Genomic DNA, 17,657 nt, shown 5'->3' on the forward strand with positions numbered 1-17,657 from the left:
TTCTAGGCAACCCAAAGTTGACAACACAAAAAAAAAAAAATTACCATTTTTGTCCTCTAAGTATGAATTGTGATTTTAATTTGATCTCAATAATTCAAAATTTTTCAATATAATGTTCATTTTAGTGGTAGCTATAATTTAGTCCAACTCTGCAAATTGTCCAAATAGTTAATCAAAACTTTTTTGAATTATCTAATATTTTCTACTTAAATAATTATGTCATGTTATTATATTAAAGCTTATGGGGTTAGGTGGAAAATAACACATACTAATATAATACAATAAAATAAAATAAAAGATGGGTAAGTAAGACCCAATTTTAAGAACTCAATTGTCAAATGGGATTTTATTTTTCAAAGTTTTCTAAGTCTTTAAGGGATGACATTAAGAACATAGGCAGCTAATTTCCAATGAGTTTAACTAATTTACAAGTAGGTTTGTGTCTTTTCAATCAATCTCAAACGTAAATTGGTATTCCTAATTCTTATTTTACTTATTTTGATAAAAGAAAAAAAGAAAGAAACAAATGAATGTTGATACTGAATTTAAGATTTTATTGAAAATAAATAGATTAAAATTACGAGTATTTTTTAAAATAGCAAAATAAATTAAAATATTTACAAGTCATAACAATATTCTAGATTATATCGATGATAAAAATTGATAGATTCTTATCACTGTTTAATAAAAGCATATCGACGTCTATCAATATCGATTATTCATATAATTTAAAAAATTTGTTATATGTCGTAAATATTTGATTAATTTTTTTTTCTACAAATTTCTTTAAATTAAACCATTCAAAATATATAATTTACAAGTTTCAAACAATAAAAATTAAAATGTTATTTCTATCAAATTTAAGCTATAAATCATTGGTACTAATTTATATGACTATATAATAAAAAAAGATTAAAAAAAAAAAAAAAAAGTCTTTTACACGTGCAAGAAAAAAAGAGAGAGAAATTTATTTGATTATTTATTATTCATTAATCAATAAGTTATGAGATGTGGCATTGCGAGTCTTATCTGTCTACCAATTTGCATTAATTTTGGGTACAAAATGACGGAATTACCCTCCCCACCGACTTCTCTTTTTATTTCAACATATTTATTTTTTTATTTTTCAAAAGAAATATACTTTAAAATTTTTAAATGACACACTAACTGTTTTAAAATTTAAAAATTAGTAAAATTAAAATTAAGCATTACTTTTTTTCTATTAAACTTTTTTAGATAATTTTATTTTAGAAGTAGAAGTATAATAATATTTATATTTATAATTAACATATTTATTTATATGCGTAGTATGGAGGGCAATTTTATAATTTTCATATAAGAAAAAATGGTCAATTTCTCTTTCAATCTAATGACTTTCATTTTCTAAAAAAATTGATTTTTAATCATTTCTATCTAATGAGTTATTTTATAAATGAATTTCTAAAAATATATTATTCTAATTTATCAAATACTACAATTGTTTTCTTAAAATGGTTTTTTTTACAAAATTAAACGCTTTAAAATCTCAACCAAACACATCTATAGTCTATTTTAATTTATTACATCAAAATTTTAACTAATAACTATTACTAACAATCTATTGATGTGTTATAGCATCTAAAGTATATTTATATTTTTTAAAACAGTGATATATATTATCAATTTTATTCAAAAGGATACTTTTGTAATGAGTCCTGCATTCTAAACTTATTTCTCTTGCTTGGTGATAACGATATATTTCAATATCGATTGTTAATATCAAAATTAAGTGTATTAAGTTTTTATTTTTTAGTATTTTTTCTATAAAATATAAATAGTTTGTATTATTTTTATCATTCCTTAAAAAGGTTTTTTTGATAAAATTAATATTTTTAAAAAATATTTTTCTATAGTTGATCGCCAGACCCTTGGTCTTAAACTAAAAAAAATGGAAGATTTCAAACAAGAGAGAAATGTGGAGCAAGGTGTTGTGCAATGTTCTTGATTTGTCAAAAAAAAAAAAAAAAGATTATAAAATGTAATAATTAGAATGAATATCAACATTTAAAAATAATAATTAAGTGTATAATAACATTTTAAAAAACAGTAAATATAGCAATATTTGTAATATGATCCATTAGTGACAAATTTACAGTGTTAATAGACTATGACATATTTTGTTGTAGTTACAATTTTTTTAAAATATTGCTATATATGTGCTAATAGTTTGAATTCAATATTGTATTTGCAATCGTACCAAATAGTGTATAAATTCAACTTAGACTTGAACTTTGACTAAGTCTCACAATTTCCATCTTCCCCGACCAAACATCACTCCAACAACGTCCAATTAACGGCAATTCCATTCATCTATAATTTACTCAAATTGGGAAATTAATATCCAAAATTACATAAGAATCAAGCAAATTAAATCCAATAAATAATCTCCAACCAACAAATTCATAATTAATTAAGGTGAAAACCACCATTTAAGGTTCCATATCTCTAAAAGTAAGAATAGTGTGTTGCGAATTTTAAACTTTCATACTCGAAAAGGTATATTTATAAAACAACTATCGATATCAACCTTAACTCTCATATTCTCTTCTTCCGGTTGATGTGATTTGTATAAAATTAGAACTCATTATTCGTGAACTATTACAGATAATTTATGAATTTATTAAATAATGTACATTAATTATAATATTTTAATTTTAGAGGCACTTGCAAAAATAGCAAAATAAGTTATAATAATTAAGTTTATAGCAGACACATTTTATTATTTGCGAAAATGACAAAAACGAAACCCAACCCATACTTCAAGAGATAAAATGTCATAAATGCCCCTTATACACGTCTGATACACCAAATACACCACTTGATACCCCTAATACTTCTTAATACACCAAATACATTGGATTGATACACTTGATGCACATGATACACTCGATACCGAAACATTATTAGTATATGTTTGATACAAATGATACACTACATACACTACAAATACATTTAATATTCTTCATTTATACAATCGATTGATTAAATGCACTTGATATGCTCGAAGTCCTACTTATACACTTGATATACACTTGTAAACTTGATTAATATATTTGACAATGATTCAATTTACTGATATGCTTTAACAATATATTGTTAATATACTTGATAATGATATACTGAGTTACATCATTCATGTATTTAATAATACTCTAATGAACTGTATAGAATTTGAAAAAACGAAAATCAGGTGGTAAGTATATTAACCAACTAATACATATAATATAAGTATATCACAACACTGATGTACGAAATTGAAACAAAGTAAAATAAAAAAATTAATGTAAAAAAATAAAACAAAATAATTTGGAATCAAATTCAAATGACTGAGACCTTAAAAAGTGGGAACATAAATAAATAATGCTTATAACATTAAAAAGAAGAAGAGAAATGAGTTATTGAATGGTAGTTTAGAAATTATATCAAATTTAAGATGAAAAATTGATTTTTTTTTCCATATTTACAAAATTTTAAAACAACCCGCTATAATTACTATATTATATTATAAAAATGCTATTTATGCAATTTTCCTTCATTTTAACTTTTAGACGTAGGTGAGATTAAATTATAACTTTCTCATAATCCTTTTTTAGTATAATATTAAAATGAAGGATGAAACGCAATCACTACTTCTTAAATCTTTTTTCCAATCAAACTTTCTTCCTATCAAAGACCAAATTTTCACCTTTACTATTATTATTATTATAAATTAAATAATTGTCTTAGGGATAAAATGGTAAATTTATAGCATTTTTATTAAGGGAAGTAAAGAGATAATCTGTGAAAAGGTAATTTAGGAAATATAAATAAGAAGAGACAAAAGACCAACTAAAACTGAAAATAAATAAGAAGTGTCAATTTTATAATTCCAATTGTAAGCCTTTGGTCCATTTTCAATTTTTCACTTTAAGAAACCGAAGGAATACGGAAGTTCCGTTAATGTGGAAGTCAATTCTCCCTCTCCCAATTTCACCTACTCCGTAATTCGGTGAAGGATTTTCAGGCGTCCACCCTGGAGAACTCTTCTCTCCGATCTCCTCTCTCTTCACTCTCACAACTGGAAGCTTCCTATCTGCAATTCGGGAGGAATCTGAAATGTTTTCTTTAACTTATTCTTGCTGAAGGAGCTGACTCGATCTGTATATGATGAACGCCGGTGAGTAATGGAGTCAGCAGTTATTTCATTTTTTCTTCATGATGTCGACATGAATTTCTGCTTAGTTTATCCAGTAAGTTTCGCGGAATATGGTTTTAACTAGTATAAAAAGTGTGGGTCTCCGAATGTAAAAGGTTACGGTGGAAGTTATTTGTGATGAGTGGTTCGTGTTTGATGACGAGCTAGGTTATACTTCAGTTCTATTGATATAAGTTGAGCTGCTTTCAGTTGCTACAGTTCTAAAGAATCAACCCTCAAGCTCCTGGGAATTGGCTTGTATTTGAATTAAAATGAAGGATTATAATAAGCTGGAAAGGAACAGTGATGCTCTTTAAGTCAATTTAAGACAATATATTTTCAGTAGCTTCGTTAAGTCTTACATTCTTTTTCCTGCGCAAAATAGTTAAGTATTTGGAAACTTTGATCCCTTGAACTCTAGTTTATTGTTTGTACTTGGATCCTACTAAATGTTTTTCATTCTCTAAATAGCTGACCATGTGTCTGATAGTGATAAGTAGGAAGGAAAAATGTTATCTGTACAATCAGACAGCTAAGGTTTTGCTTTAGAACATCTTTCTTTTGTAGTGATGAATGTATTTTATTTATTTACTAAAAAAAAGAAAGAATACTAGGGATCCAAAATTGACGGATGTTACATGTAGCTCGATCAACTTAGAAATTCGTTTAAGCCATTTGATTTTTTTGTCAGGGTGTGCATTATAGGGTGGGTAATCTGGGGGAGAGAAATAGTAGGGTGTTCAGAGGATGGAGAGGGATTCTAGTGATATTTGGTTGGTTATTGGGTTACATGTTTTCCATTTAGGCTTCGATTTCAAAGACCTTTTGAAATAATTTGTTAGGCACTTTTTTTTGTATAGTTGACATCCCTTTCTTTAGTGAGATTTCCTTTTTTATGGACTTGGTCTTTATATGCCCTTGTATTCTTTAATATTATTTTCTCAATGAAAATCGCTATTTCTATTAAATAAAAACTTAAAAATTTTTTATGTGCCAACTATGCCGTCTTTCTATCTATCAGTTTGTCATCTTCGTTTGAGTAAGTTTTGTGATCAAAATTCCTTACCCTGAGATTCCCATGATCTTTGACATTGTATCCATGCCAATTGTGTTCGGTCTTTACTTTTTTGGAACTACATTCAAGTTAACCAGGGAACAGGTTGAAAGCCTTTTCATAACATATTATCTCAGGATATGATATTAATGATCTTTATCGAGAAGCACAAACACGTTGGCTGAAGCCTCCAGAAGTGCTTTTTATTTTACAGAATCATGAGAAATATCAGCTGACTGAGGAGGCCCCTAAACAGCCAACTAGTAAGTTTTCTTTTTAACTATTATTTTTCTTTGGAATGCTTTTTTATGGCATAGCATGCTAGATAGCTAGAGTGTTGTTTTATACCATTTGGATAATTATTGAACCATGGATTTGCAACAGGTGGTTCCTTGTTTCTTTTTAACAAGAGAGTACTCCGTTTCTTCCGCAGAGATGGTCATAGCTGGAGGAAGAAAAGGGACGGAAGAACTGTTGGAGAAGCACATGAACGACTTAAGGTTTTGTACCATTCCATTTAAACTCATTTTCCTATTTACTTTTACTTTCTTCAGTAATATACAAGTATTTTTCTTGGCTAGAATGGTTAGTTTTCTTTTTCTCTTCCTTGAAAACAAGATCTGCAATCATAGAAATAACTGATAAGTAGTAAAAGAAATGATAGCCAGGACTTCTTGTTTGCATGAAATGGAACATACTATGGTAACACTAGTTTTGACTCCAGAACTAATGAAATGCTACCCAAGTAATCGAGTGCTGGAATATGAACTATAAAATGTAATCGTGTAATTTCTAGCTGGTTAGAGTTGTAGTATGGAAAAAAATTATGAGCCTTGGATGTGGTTAATTCAACCACAATCGTACCCAACTTTGTGCTATAGGAAACTAAAACTTTTGTGTTAAAGATTTTCCTTAGTCCGTGCTATACTACCCAGTAATCTGTCTGCCCCAGATTTTTTGAGATCACTTAAGTTTACTGATTGATCGAATCTGGATTATACTGTCTTCATGGCTAGGTTGGAAATGCTGAAGCGTTAAATTGCTATTATGCACATGGAGAGCACAATCCCAATTTCCAGAGACGTAGCTATTGGATGCTGGATCTGTGAGTGTTCCTTTTCCATCTTTTCCAATGTACAATGAGTCATGTGACTCTGCTTTAAGGCCTGTTTCCTACCTCTTGGTTTAACCATCTGTGAATTTAAAGCCTAAGCCTAAACACTTATACAATTAGTTGGGCATTCAAACCAAGGTTTTTGTATTTCTTTTACTATTTATATTGTTTGTTTATTGAAATAGCCAAATAGGACATCAACGTAACCCGTATTGAATTTATACAAGAGTAATAAATTTGAACAGAACACTCACACTGCATTTGTTATTTAATGTGCATTTGTAATCTATTTAGTAGGAATTATACAGTTTTTATGGTGGGAGATCCGTGGGAGTTGTGCGAGGTTACTACGTTGAATGCCTTAGTTGGGCCTAAGTGGCTAAGGTCGTCTGTAATTATCTATTAGATTTTATTTGTTGGATTAAAATCTGTCCAAAATATTAATAAGAAATTATAATTTTCATCTTGTTTTACAGGAGAGAAATAATGTTTCTTAAATAGAAGAAACACCCATTACAAGTATGAAATCAAAATTCCAACAAATATGAAACAACAAATTACCAAATTACTAATAAAACAGAAGAAATATTTCGTTGAGAAAATGAAATACAGGGAGATCCAAGCACCAGCAGCGATTTCAAAGTGGATTTCCAATTGGAAACTAAATAAGAAAGATTAAAAAAGGGCGCTTAGTTTTGCACGAACACAACTAAGTAATAAAACCAAATCTATAAAATTAGCAAAACAAGTAGAGGAAGTTCTGACGTGACCTTATTATGCTTGCCCCACAATATCATCTTCAACAAAAGTTTTTTTTTTCATTAAAAAAATTAACTTCTCTTTTTAACTCGTCATGCTATATTCTTGTTGTTTTGCAGTCTATTTGTTTTGATCTCCATGCTCTCTCAGTTTTATATGTTATATAGTTTTGGAGTTGAGTAGCGAGTGTTACTAAATTATACATTTTTAGTATTCTATTATGAATTTGTGTTTTCCTTATGGCTGTATTCAAAGACAACTGCTATGAACTTGAAGCTGGTTTGGATTGATTTTCTTCAAGCTTCAAGGAGCGTTTTTAAGTACAAAATGAAAGTATTTTCAAGTATTCTGAGAAATATTCCATACAAGCTTAAAACTTCACTTAAAAATTTATTTCAAACACGACCTTAATTTCTCACTTATTAAATCAAAATTTAAAGCGTGGTTTTTAAAGACCTTTTCAAGAATTATGGTGAAGGAAACCAAAAAAGGAGAGCTTTTTGAGGGGAGGGAAATTAGTAATGATATCAATTTCCTAAAAAAATAAAGAATATTTAAAGGAGGTAAATACTCAACAAAGAAAACTAACTAGCAATGAGGAGGGATAAGTGGCCGAGCTGAGCTGTGCACCCGTGAGAAATATAAAGCACATTCAACAGTTTCAACAGTTGCTAGTGCAGATTAAGTGATCTCTTATTTTTTTATATAAATATTGTGAGCACAGTGCTTTTATGTTAAGTTTGCCATTAGAAATTTAGATGCTTATATTTAATTTTCTTGGCAGGTCATGTGACCACATTGTTCTTGTACACTACAGAGACATCAATGAGGTGAGTTACTACAAGAAAAGAATAGACAAAGCAAGAATGAGCTGATGCTGTCACTATTCTTTCATCTCTGTCAATATCTATCTTTATTTTGCCGTATGGACTTTTGTTTTCCATTTTTCTTTCAGGAAAGTTTATCTTACGTGAAATATTGATTAAACAGTTCATAGTCCACTTACTTGTCTTTATAGGCTTATAATGTTTATTTTTGTTTGCGCTTGTAGATGCTTCAAAATTATTTGATGTAACTTCAATTGATGCTTTTAGAAATGAACTCCCAATGCTCTTGTCTGGTGAGGCCAACCTCTTTCAAGTGATGCATAGATCCTTACCTCTTTAATAATGGAATCTGGAATTAGTCCTCTTGCAATACAAAAGAGGGGAAGAGGAATCCCCAAAGGACCAAAGGGTTAAAAAATGAGGGCCTATGGTCAAAATATTTACAAAGTTGTAAGTACAAAAGAATTCGGATATGAACACTTAATCTAGACCCCTAATTTCTCCCCAACCAAATTCTCCTCAACATGGCTTGGCCATAATGCAATTCTCCACAAAATAAAGTCTGCTAAATGAGCTTCCTAAACCAAGGAGAATGACTGGATGGAGTTTGGAAAGCACCAATGTAAACCAAAGGTTTGAAGAAATTGGCACAAAAGCCTCTTTTCAATGAAGAAAGAGATGCTTATATAATCCAATTAGCTAGGGATAGCCTCAAGTTCTTCCTTTATCATTTAATTGGTGTTCAGTCTTACTTGAATGCATACCCAAAGGAAAACTTTTACCTTCTTAGGCACTTTGGCTTTCCATGAGAAAATCAGCCGACAAACAAACACAGGTGCTATTTTCCTTCCTAACCAATCCCAAGCCCAACCCTTGAAACAAACACCTGTTCGGTTGTGACTTGTTCTTCTTTTACACTTAATCTTGTTGCTGTCAAGTCTGTTTCTTTTTCTTCCTCTTTTTTTCTGGTCACTGCTCTACCAAATAGAAAGTGCCATCACGGGTTAACACAATGTTGGAATCCAATCACCAAAATTTTTTATTGATCACACTTGATCTATTCTGGTTAGATTCCTCATTGTTTTATTGACGTCATTAGAGCCTAAAGTGTTTGAAGCGAACTTTCCTATGCTATTCTCACTCTAAACTAAAATGTCAATGTTGCTGTTGGCTTTGAATCTATCTCGTGATGGTACTTCTTCAAAGGATTAAATGAAATATCAAAAGCAATGGAAAGGAGAACCCTAAATAAAAAGATTCAACTATTACCAAGGGGAAGGAGAACAAGAAAAGGGTGTGAGAAAACAAAAGGATGAAAATTGAATTGATGATGCAAGAAATCCTCCTAGCCTCGTAAATACTAAACAAGCGAAAGGGTAAGCCCAAACAAAACAATTTTCCAAAGAACATCAATCAGATGCACCTCAATACAATGAAGAAAAAGCTGTTCCTAATGCTCCATAGGTGATTCTAAAAACAGTCATAACAAAAACCACACTAACTGAATGTCAGAAACCAAGGTGGAGATAATAGCCTTATTGATGAAGGGAAAGTGCTGAGTTGGTAGGGAGATTGCCCCAAGATCAACATAAATGCGAACATAAGACTGATGCATCACCAATATGCAGGGAAAGACCCTTATCTTCACAAATGACCAATCCACATCAAGTTGACAATGTCCCCTTTCTAAGCACAGAATTAGCTTTTTCTCATATGGGATCGAACATTCTAGGTTCCGGATTTCTCTAATGTTCTTTGTTTCACTTATCCATGTTGCTCTTCTTAGCTGGGAAGGCCATTATATTTTTTTTATATATAAACAACTACTTTCATTGAGAAAATAACGAAAGAATAAAAAGGCATACAAAAAAAAGAAAAAAAGGCCCACCAAAACACCCCAACTAAAGGGTCTCCAACTAACGGAAATGTGTCCAAAATTTGGAAATGTGTCCAAAATTTAAAAATATTTAATTCAGACACTTTTTGGGAATGTCAAACACCTGCTTGGAGCATGTCTAGAGGTATCCATGTCCATGCTTCCTAGGTTATGATGGTACTTTATTCATGTGTGAGCGTGGGCATTTTTCTTGAATCACGTTTCATTACAGATTTTTGTGCTATTTTGTTTCAAGGTTCCTCGTATTCCAAAATCCATTCATTTTTGTGCCAGTAATTATGTGTTTGTAATATCAGTATGCATTTCAGCTAGAGATCTCTTCTATTATTGGGGATGACAGATTATATTGGTGGAACCAATATGACTTTTAAGCGCATGCATATGTATTCTATTTTAAGTAAATTTGTCCAACGCACTTGAGATTTCTGTTACAGGGAAGGTCCGGGACGGAAAGTGTTCCACATTTGTCTCCAGCATCAGTTTCTACTTCCGGTTCCTGTTCATCCCAAAATCTTGCTTCAGAATATCAACAGACTTCATTGAGCCCAGGGTCTGTAGAAGTTACATCTGACACTGGCAACCATACTATTGAGTCAAATGGCGTGGATGGGCATTTTGAAATATCAGAAATAAAAGGTTCAAACGAACGTGATGTTTCTCAAGCGTTGAGAAGGATTGAGGAGCAATTAAGTTTGAATGAAGACAGCTTGAAAGACATTGGTTCATTTTATGGTCAGGACGAAGATTCAAATTCTAACCTTATAGACTTCTATGAGATGTCCAATGAGGATCAGGTTTCAGTGCTTCAGCATCAAGAAAATGCTATCCATGATAATAATTATACATCGTTTATGATGCAAGGTAATTCCATCATAAGCTTTATCTTTTATATGGAGAATTGTGGAAAGCTTATCATTGATCAAATTGCCTGTTGGAGTCCTGTTGAATCTGAGGCTTTTAATTTTTTTTTTACTATGCTGCGGTCGCTTTCTTGTGTTGTATTTTTCTGATGAAACAAAATGATTTGTGGGTACCATGTTTTGGAATGAAAAGTTAACTCGTCTGATATACTTCTACTTTCACATTGAGCATCCTTTATTATTTGTGGAGGAATATTGAATTTTGAAGCATCTTTCAAATAGATGCTGATGGAAAACATCAACATTACAATATGGCACACGAGTTTATATTCAGTGGTGAAGGAACTCAACCATGGGGTGGTGCACTTGATTCAAGTAAGACAGCCGTTCTTGAGTCTCATGATCGACATTCTCTCCTATGGAATGAAAAAGTATGTTTTTACAGCTGCAGTTTAGATTATTTAACTACCGTTTTCATTATTAATATTCGGGAATTATCATTTGAATTGTTAATATTTGATTAAAAACAGGAAAACCCATCATCATCTTCTACTGTTGACAATGAACATTGCAACTGGCTGGACAGCAGAGGAAAAGGTACTATAACAAAACATTTGATTTCCATGTACTCTATTTACATTCAATTAAAAGGGATTGATTTCTATTATTAACTTGAGTTATGGTTATCTGTGTTACCAGCTTTTCCTATGCTTGGAAGCTGCACATCGACAGAGTATTCTTCACCACTAGACACTCATGATACTAATTCCAACTATAACATACCATTTCTTAAACAAGAACATGGAAATTCTTTTGAAGTCGATACCAGTTTAATTGTTGCACAAGTGCAGAAATTTACAATCCGCGAAATAGTACCTGAGCAGGGTTATGCCACTGAGAGTACCAAGGTACTTGTTATTTTTTGTATTCCTGTGCTGTGATAATCATACAGTGCCTTCTACTGTACAATAGTTTGTTATGCACTTAGGCTTGATGGCTGCCCTCGGTAGTCCAGTACATTGTATTTTCTTTTTACTGCTTTTTTAAATGGATTACTATGAGGTTGAGGCTATTGCAAGTGTGAATATCCGTTGTTGACCTGTTAATAATGTCTATCTTCATAAACTTTTAAATCTGTTAAGTCACCAATTAAAAGTTGTCAGATTATCATAATTATATTAATACATTAATATTCTTTCTCACTTGAGGGCTTGGTCATTTATAGAAAACCTTTAAAATGGTAATCAACATTAATTAGGTAGGAAATAATGTAGTAAGAGTTCAAACATAGAATCTCTTTCTTTGACACCATGCTAAATCACTAATCAACCCAAAAACTTGGAATGTTTTGTGATATTTTGCTTTTTTCTCTTACAACGCAAAGTATTTTCTACTCTTACCCTTTCCTTCTGGCTGCAAACTTCTACCACCCAACACACACACACTGTGATGTGTTTTTATAGCGCTGAGCATCCTGCCATCTTTTTGCTCCGTGCTCTTTTTGGCTTTTGGTGTTGGACACTTTTGGTTGATCATGGCCTATGCCTCGTGACATGCACGATACTCTTAAGTTCATCTTTGTGTTGCATCCTTTTCATGGTGCAAAAAAATTTTGTGGTGGGAGAATCTTCTTGGACCCTTCCTCAAATTTTGATGTTTTTCAGGCTACAAAAGTATACTTATTTTCAATTTTAAAGTTTTATTGTAATGTACCTTATATTTAGTAGTGTTAGACCAAATAGTAAGAAATTCTTTTGCATCAAGTAAAGATAAAAATACCGGTAGGACAAGTATTTGTGCTAGTTTTTTAGCCCGCTGGTTTGGAACCAACTGCCAACTTTCCAACAACCAAACCGGCCTGCAATGGCTAGTTTATAAAATAAATTCTTTAGCCTCCAATAATTAGTTGAAACTAACAAACCCATAACCAACCAAATTGTAGCCTACGTTTTTTTTTAAAAGGACCTCTTCATTAAGATAATGAAAGGGTTTAGGGTTAACTTCAAAATTTAACCATTTTAACCTTTATATTTGTAGAGTTTATAGATGCAGAAGACTAGCAACGGTTCCAGTCTGAACTGTAGCAATTGCTTGGTTCCAAAAATTAATATAGGTTCATAGTAGTTCTAACAGGAAGGTTTATAAATTTTACTCTATTACGATTCTGTTCAGCTGCAGCCTCTGTTATTATCATTGAAGCTTCAAATATTAAGGTCATAAATTCTCTCTATCTAGGTCATCATTATTGGATCTTTTCTATGTGATCCTTTAGAATCTCCATGGGCTTGTATGTTTGGAGACATTGAAGTTCCTCTTCAGATTGTTCAGAATGGGGTACTTTGTTGCAAAGCACCTCCACACCTTCCTGGGAAGGTTGCTTTCTGCATTACATCGGGCAATCGGGAACCCTGCAGTGAAGTCAGAGAGTTCGAATATAAAATGAATGTTTGCAGTCATTGCCAGTCTCATTCAACTGGAGCTGCAAAGAGTCCAGAGGAGCTGTTATTACTTGTCAGGCTTGTGCAATTGCTGCTCTCTGACTCATTGATGCAGAAATCTGACAGGTTAGATACTGGATTTAGGAGCAATAGTCTGAAAGCTGGTGATGATCAATGGAGTTCTTTGATAGAGGCTCTTCTAGTTGGTAGTGAAACTCCTTCTAGTACCACCGATTGGCTTTTTCAAGAATTGCTAAAAGACAAGTTGCTACTTTGGCTTTCTTCACAACAGAAAAATAGGCATGATTTAACAGACTGTCTTTTGTCCAAGAAAGAACAAGGCGTTATACACATGATAGCTGGCTTGGGCTATGTGTGGGCACTTAACCCAATTCTCAGGTGTGGAGTAAATATAAATTTCCGTGACATTAACGGGTGGACTGCTCTACACTGGGCAGCACGCTTTGGAAGGTTTGGCTTTTTCAGCATTTATCTTTACATTGACTTTAAATTTCATTTATCTTGAAAATTTCTACGGCTGTCCTCAGAAATGATAATTACTTGAACTGCTCAATAATGCTACCATTCTAGAGCCTATGGCTCAAAGAAAAGATGAATATATAATCAAGTAGGGTAAGAAAAGAGAACTATATGTTATTCTCTGACTTCTTTTCATCCCAATCCCAATGAGAGGCTAGAGATTTAATTTCCTTTAAGGAAAACTCGGCCAACAATATGCGACTTATTTTTCTGCTGCAAAACCTAATCGTTCATAACATTTTTTATATCTGATAAGTGGTTGGATACACTGGCACACGTAACTTGGAATGGAAGGTATACCTAACCACAAGGTTGGAAACCACAATAAAGAATATGTTCTTTTTTTCAATTTTCAATTTTTTTACTCATATGGTAAACCATTCTTGGATTGTGGGCATTCCATCTAAATTGAACTAGGAAAGAACAAATTAAGGAAGAATTGCTCTTACCACAGTTAAAAAACATACATCGTTTGATGCATTTTTTTCGTGATCGACCTGAGTTGGTGACCATTCCCTCGACATATTTGAGTTTTACTTTAGTAGAGCTTGTTAAGTGACGTTTTATTTTATTTATTTTTTTCCCTTTATTCAGGGAAAAAATGGTTGCTGCACTAATAGCCTCTGGAGCATCAGCTGGCGCCGTGACTGATCCTAGTTCACAAAATCCAGATGGTAAAACTGCAGCGTCTATTGCAGACATCCATGGACACAAGGGACTTGCTGGTTATTTATCAGAAGTTGCACTTACTAGTCATCTCTCATCCCTCACACTTGAAGAAAGTGAGCTTTCCAAAGGCTCTGCTGAGGTAGAAGCAGAAATGACAGTCAGTTGCATTTCAAATGGGAATCTATCTTCCGCTGAGGACTATATCCCTCTAAAAAATACGTTAGCTGCAGTCAGGAATGCTGCTCAGGCAGCAGCCCGTATTCAATCTGCTTTCCGTGCCCATTCTTTCAGGAAGCGACAGCAGAAAGAGGCAGCCTTTGCAGCTTGTATAGATGAGTATGGAATCGATCCAAATGACATACAGGGGCTCTTCGCTATGTCAAAAATGAATTTTTCTAATCGGCGTGATTACAATGCAGCAGCGTTATCCATTCAAAAGAAGTATAGAGGTTGGAAAGGTCGTAAAGAGTTTTTATCACTACGTCAGAAAGTCGTGAAGATACAGGTACCATATTTTCTCCATAACATTTATGTCATTTACTCACACATAGTTACTAAACCCGTTAATCAATTCATTCTCCCTTGATAAAAACGTGCGTGCTGCAAGGGGATTGGAAACATTTCATGCCTCTGCTAAAGCTTCAAATGTTGACGCTCGTCCAAGTTACTATTTGAATGATTGATGTCATTTTCCATTGTTAACAGGCACATGTGAGGGGGTATCAAGTTAGAAAGCATTACAAAATAATTTGTTGGGCTGTTGGAATTCTCGATAAAGTTGTATTACGTTGGAGAAGGAAAGGAGTTGGCTTGAGAGGGTTCCGTAGTGAGATAGGATCCATTGATGAAAGTGAGGACGATGATATTTTAAAGGTGTTCCGCAAACAAAAAGTGGAAGGAAACATTGATGAGGCTGTTTCACGAGTGCTATCCATGGTTGATTCTCCGGATGCTCGTCAACAATATCATCGTATGGTTGAAGGATTTCGAGAAGCCAAGGTGAGTACTTTCTAATGGTATTTATAATTATGTTGCTTCATGATTCCCAAGTTCTTTTCCTACTCTTCCTTCCTTCCACACAAGTTTATCATAATTTTTAAAGTAGAACAAGCCTCAGGTTGGCCATCTCATGGAGCTTAATACGTGGTGCTATCGACATCTTACGTCTTTAACTTTTACAGGCTGAACTCGATGGTGCAAGTAACAAATCAGCAGCATCGACCTCTCTCACCGATATTTCAGGAATGGAAGATTGTAATCAATATCCTAAGTTTATATAGGAGCTACTTAGTGATCCTAATTAATCTAACAGTCACTGATTTTGTGTCTCCCTTTTCTAAGTTTCTCTTTTAGTATAATCAATATCCTAAGTTTGTACATGTACAGTACCCCGTAATTATTATAAATGATTTGTATTATTGCTGTAAATGGCTTGCTTGGGACTACGTAATGAGATTGATGTAATTAAATTAATCTCTACTACCATATTCTTCTTCTACGTTGACAATTAGTTGAATATGTTCATTTATAATTATTGCTAAAAAAAAAAATCAATTTTAAAAGTTGAGTGGTTGTCAAATACTTACAATTATATTATCAATTTGTATGTTTTTTTTCTTCTTGGCGATACATATCAACTTTGTTCATGATTAATGTGCATAGTGTGTAGATGTATTTAACAATTTATACTTGGATTAAACTTGGCTATATACACAAGTATATTAATCAAACTATGCTTAAATTTGGCTCTATACTAATAATTTAACACTTACTTTTTCTTACTTATCAAAAAATTATTGTTTGTTAAAAGTTTAGGGGTTAAAATTAATACAAATTCAATTTTAAAAAGTGTATCTTTAAATGTAACTTTAGCTGTAGGTAAGAAGCTATGCATGTGTGATGTTGATTTTTGTGCAACCATGCAAAATTGCAAAATGGAAGACTGTAGAAGACAGACTACTGACAACACGCCACGTGGATGTCACTGCTACCTGTCACCCTCATAGCCGCGGTCACCCATGGCGGCCTCCATCAATGGCGGAACCCGATACTGGAAGAGCGATATTGAAAATCCGTCACCTCTTCCCTTCCATAGAAAATTTCAAGTGAAACAAATCCATGGAAGAAGAAGAGCAACGCCTAGAGTTGATTAGCCATGCCATTAGGAGGCTACTTGTAGATAACAAGAACAAGAAATCCTCTGATCGGAGCTCCGTCGACGATGGCGATGAAAACGGAAACCCTTCTCTCCTCCGCGACTTGCTCTCTCAGGTACACCAGATTTCACGCTTTGGATTTCCGGAACACTGAACTGAAACTTCAAATCCCTATCCCTATCGTTATTCTATTGAGGTTTTTGATTTGTTGCCTCGTTATGCTTTGGTTTCTTTTTCGTGTTTTTCGATTGATTTTGCTCTGAATTTCGTATTTTAGTTCTAATCAGGATTACTCGTGTTGATTCATATAGAATCCCACCTAGATTTTCCCTTCTGAACTTGTTTCATGATGATTTCATTGATTGTTATCATCCTCCTCCAAATTTCTGTCTCTGCACTTTTAAATTGTAAATTTGGAAACCAAATTCATTTCTTCAACGTCACAGATTGAGTCACTGAAAGAAGGAACAGAATCAGAAGAGTTAATTTCTGCATTAGATACTTTGAAAACAAAAGTTGAAAGTTCTATTAAAGAGGAAATTGTTGATGATGAGTGCAGTAGAGAAGACGTTGTCAAAGAGTTGAAGAAGCTGAAGAGGCAAAACCTTTTAACTCATTGTCTTCTCTCAGTGATGATTGTATTGACTGTTGTTTGGCAGCTCTCTGAGGTCTCCATTATCTTGAATGTAAAAGATAAAATCAGCCATCCCTTTAGATCTTTGGGTAATTTTATCTCAGGAATGTTCAGACGCCCCAAAACCATTGTTGATAATACAGACAAGATTTCATCTAAACAAGACCATGATGAAGTTTCATTGCTTCCCCCTCTCAAAATTTCAGACCTTCCTCAAGTGGGTTTGCAATAATTTTGGATTTTAATGGCTAAAAACATTGCTTTTCCACTTGTTCTTGAACCAACAAAGGGGAGATGGGGTACAGAGAATGAAGCTCCCAAATGGAGATAAGAAGATGGTTTGGCTAGCAATTTTGCGTCCCTTCAGACATTACTTTTTTCTTTTGATAGTTTAATGAATTTGATTCTGTCTACTATAGTCGATTGTCTATTGTATTATGGCAAAACTATGCACCTCTTTAAGAATTTTACAATTTTGATCTCAAATCTTTTTTTT

At 32.9% G+C, this 17,657-nt stretch overlaps 2 protein-coding genes across 3 annotated transcripts; both read left to right on the forward strand.

Annotated features, from left to right (window-relative positions):
* The first annotated feature begins 3,912 nt into the window (after positions 1 to 3,912).
* On the forward strand, positions 3,913 to 15,878 carry LOC101222798 (calmodulin-binding transcription activator 4). Of its 2 annotated transcripts, XM_004140592.3 has the most exons (13): positions 3,913 to 4,195; positions 5,405 to 5,530; positions 5,652 to 5,767; positions 6,284 to 6,372; positions 7,925 to 7,970; positions 10,299 to 10,725; positions 11,007 to 11,155; positions 11,255 to 11,321; positions 11,424 to 11,632; positions 12,960 to 13,633; positions 14,297 to 14,876; positions 15,077 to 15,370; positions 15,553 to 15,878. In XM_004140592.3, the coding sequence occupies exons 1-13, from the start codon at positions 4,183 to 4,185 to the stop codon at positions 15,649 to 15,651; spliced, it is 2,889 nt and encodes a 962-aa protein (XP_004140640.1). In that variant the 5' UTR covers positions 3,913 to 4,182; the 3' UTR covers positions 15,652 to 15,878. The 2 variants fall into 2 exon arrangements, with proteins under 2 accessions (XP_004140640.1, XP_031742808.1); XM_031886948.1 differs by lacking the exon at positions 3,913 to 4,195 and having other exon boundaries at positions 5,701 to 5,767.
* A 272-nt stretch (positions 15,879 to 16,150) lies between these two features.
* Positions 16,151 to 17,657, forward strand: LOC101222559. The gene is made up of 2 exons (XM_004140591.3): positions 16,151 to 16,642; positions 16,974 to 17,657. The coding sequence occupies exons 1-2, from the start codon at positions 16,490 to 16,492 to the stop codon at positions 17,391 to 17,393; spliced, it is 573 nt and encodes a 190-aa protein (XP_004140639.1). The 5' UTR covers positions 16,151 to 16,489; the 3' UTR covers positions 17,394 to 17,657.

Source organism: Cucumis sativus, chromosome 6, assembly GCF_000004075.3.
Source record: "Cucumis sativus cultivar 9930 chromosome 6, Cucumber_9930_V3, whole genome shotgun sequence".
Lineage (NCBI taxonomy): Eukaryota > Viridiplantae > Streptophyta > Magnoliopsida > Cucurbitales > Cucurbitaceae > Cucumis > Cucumis sativus.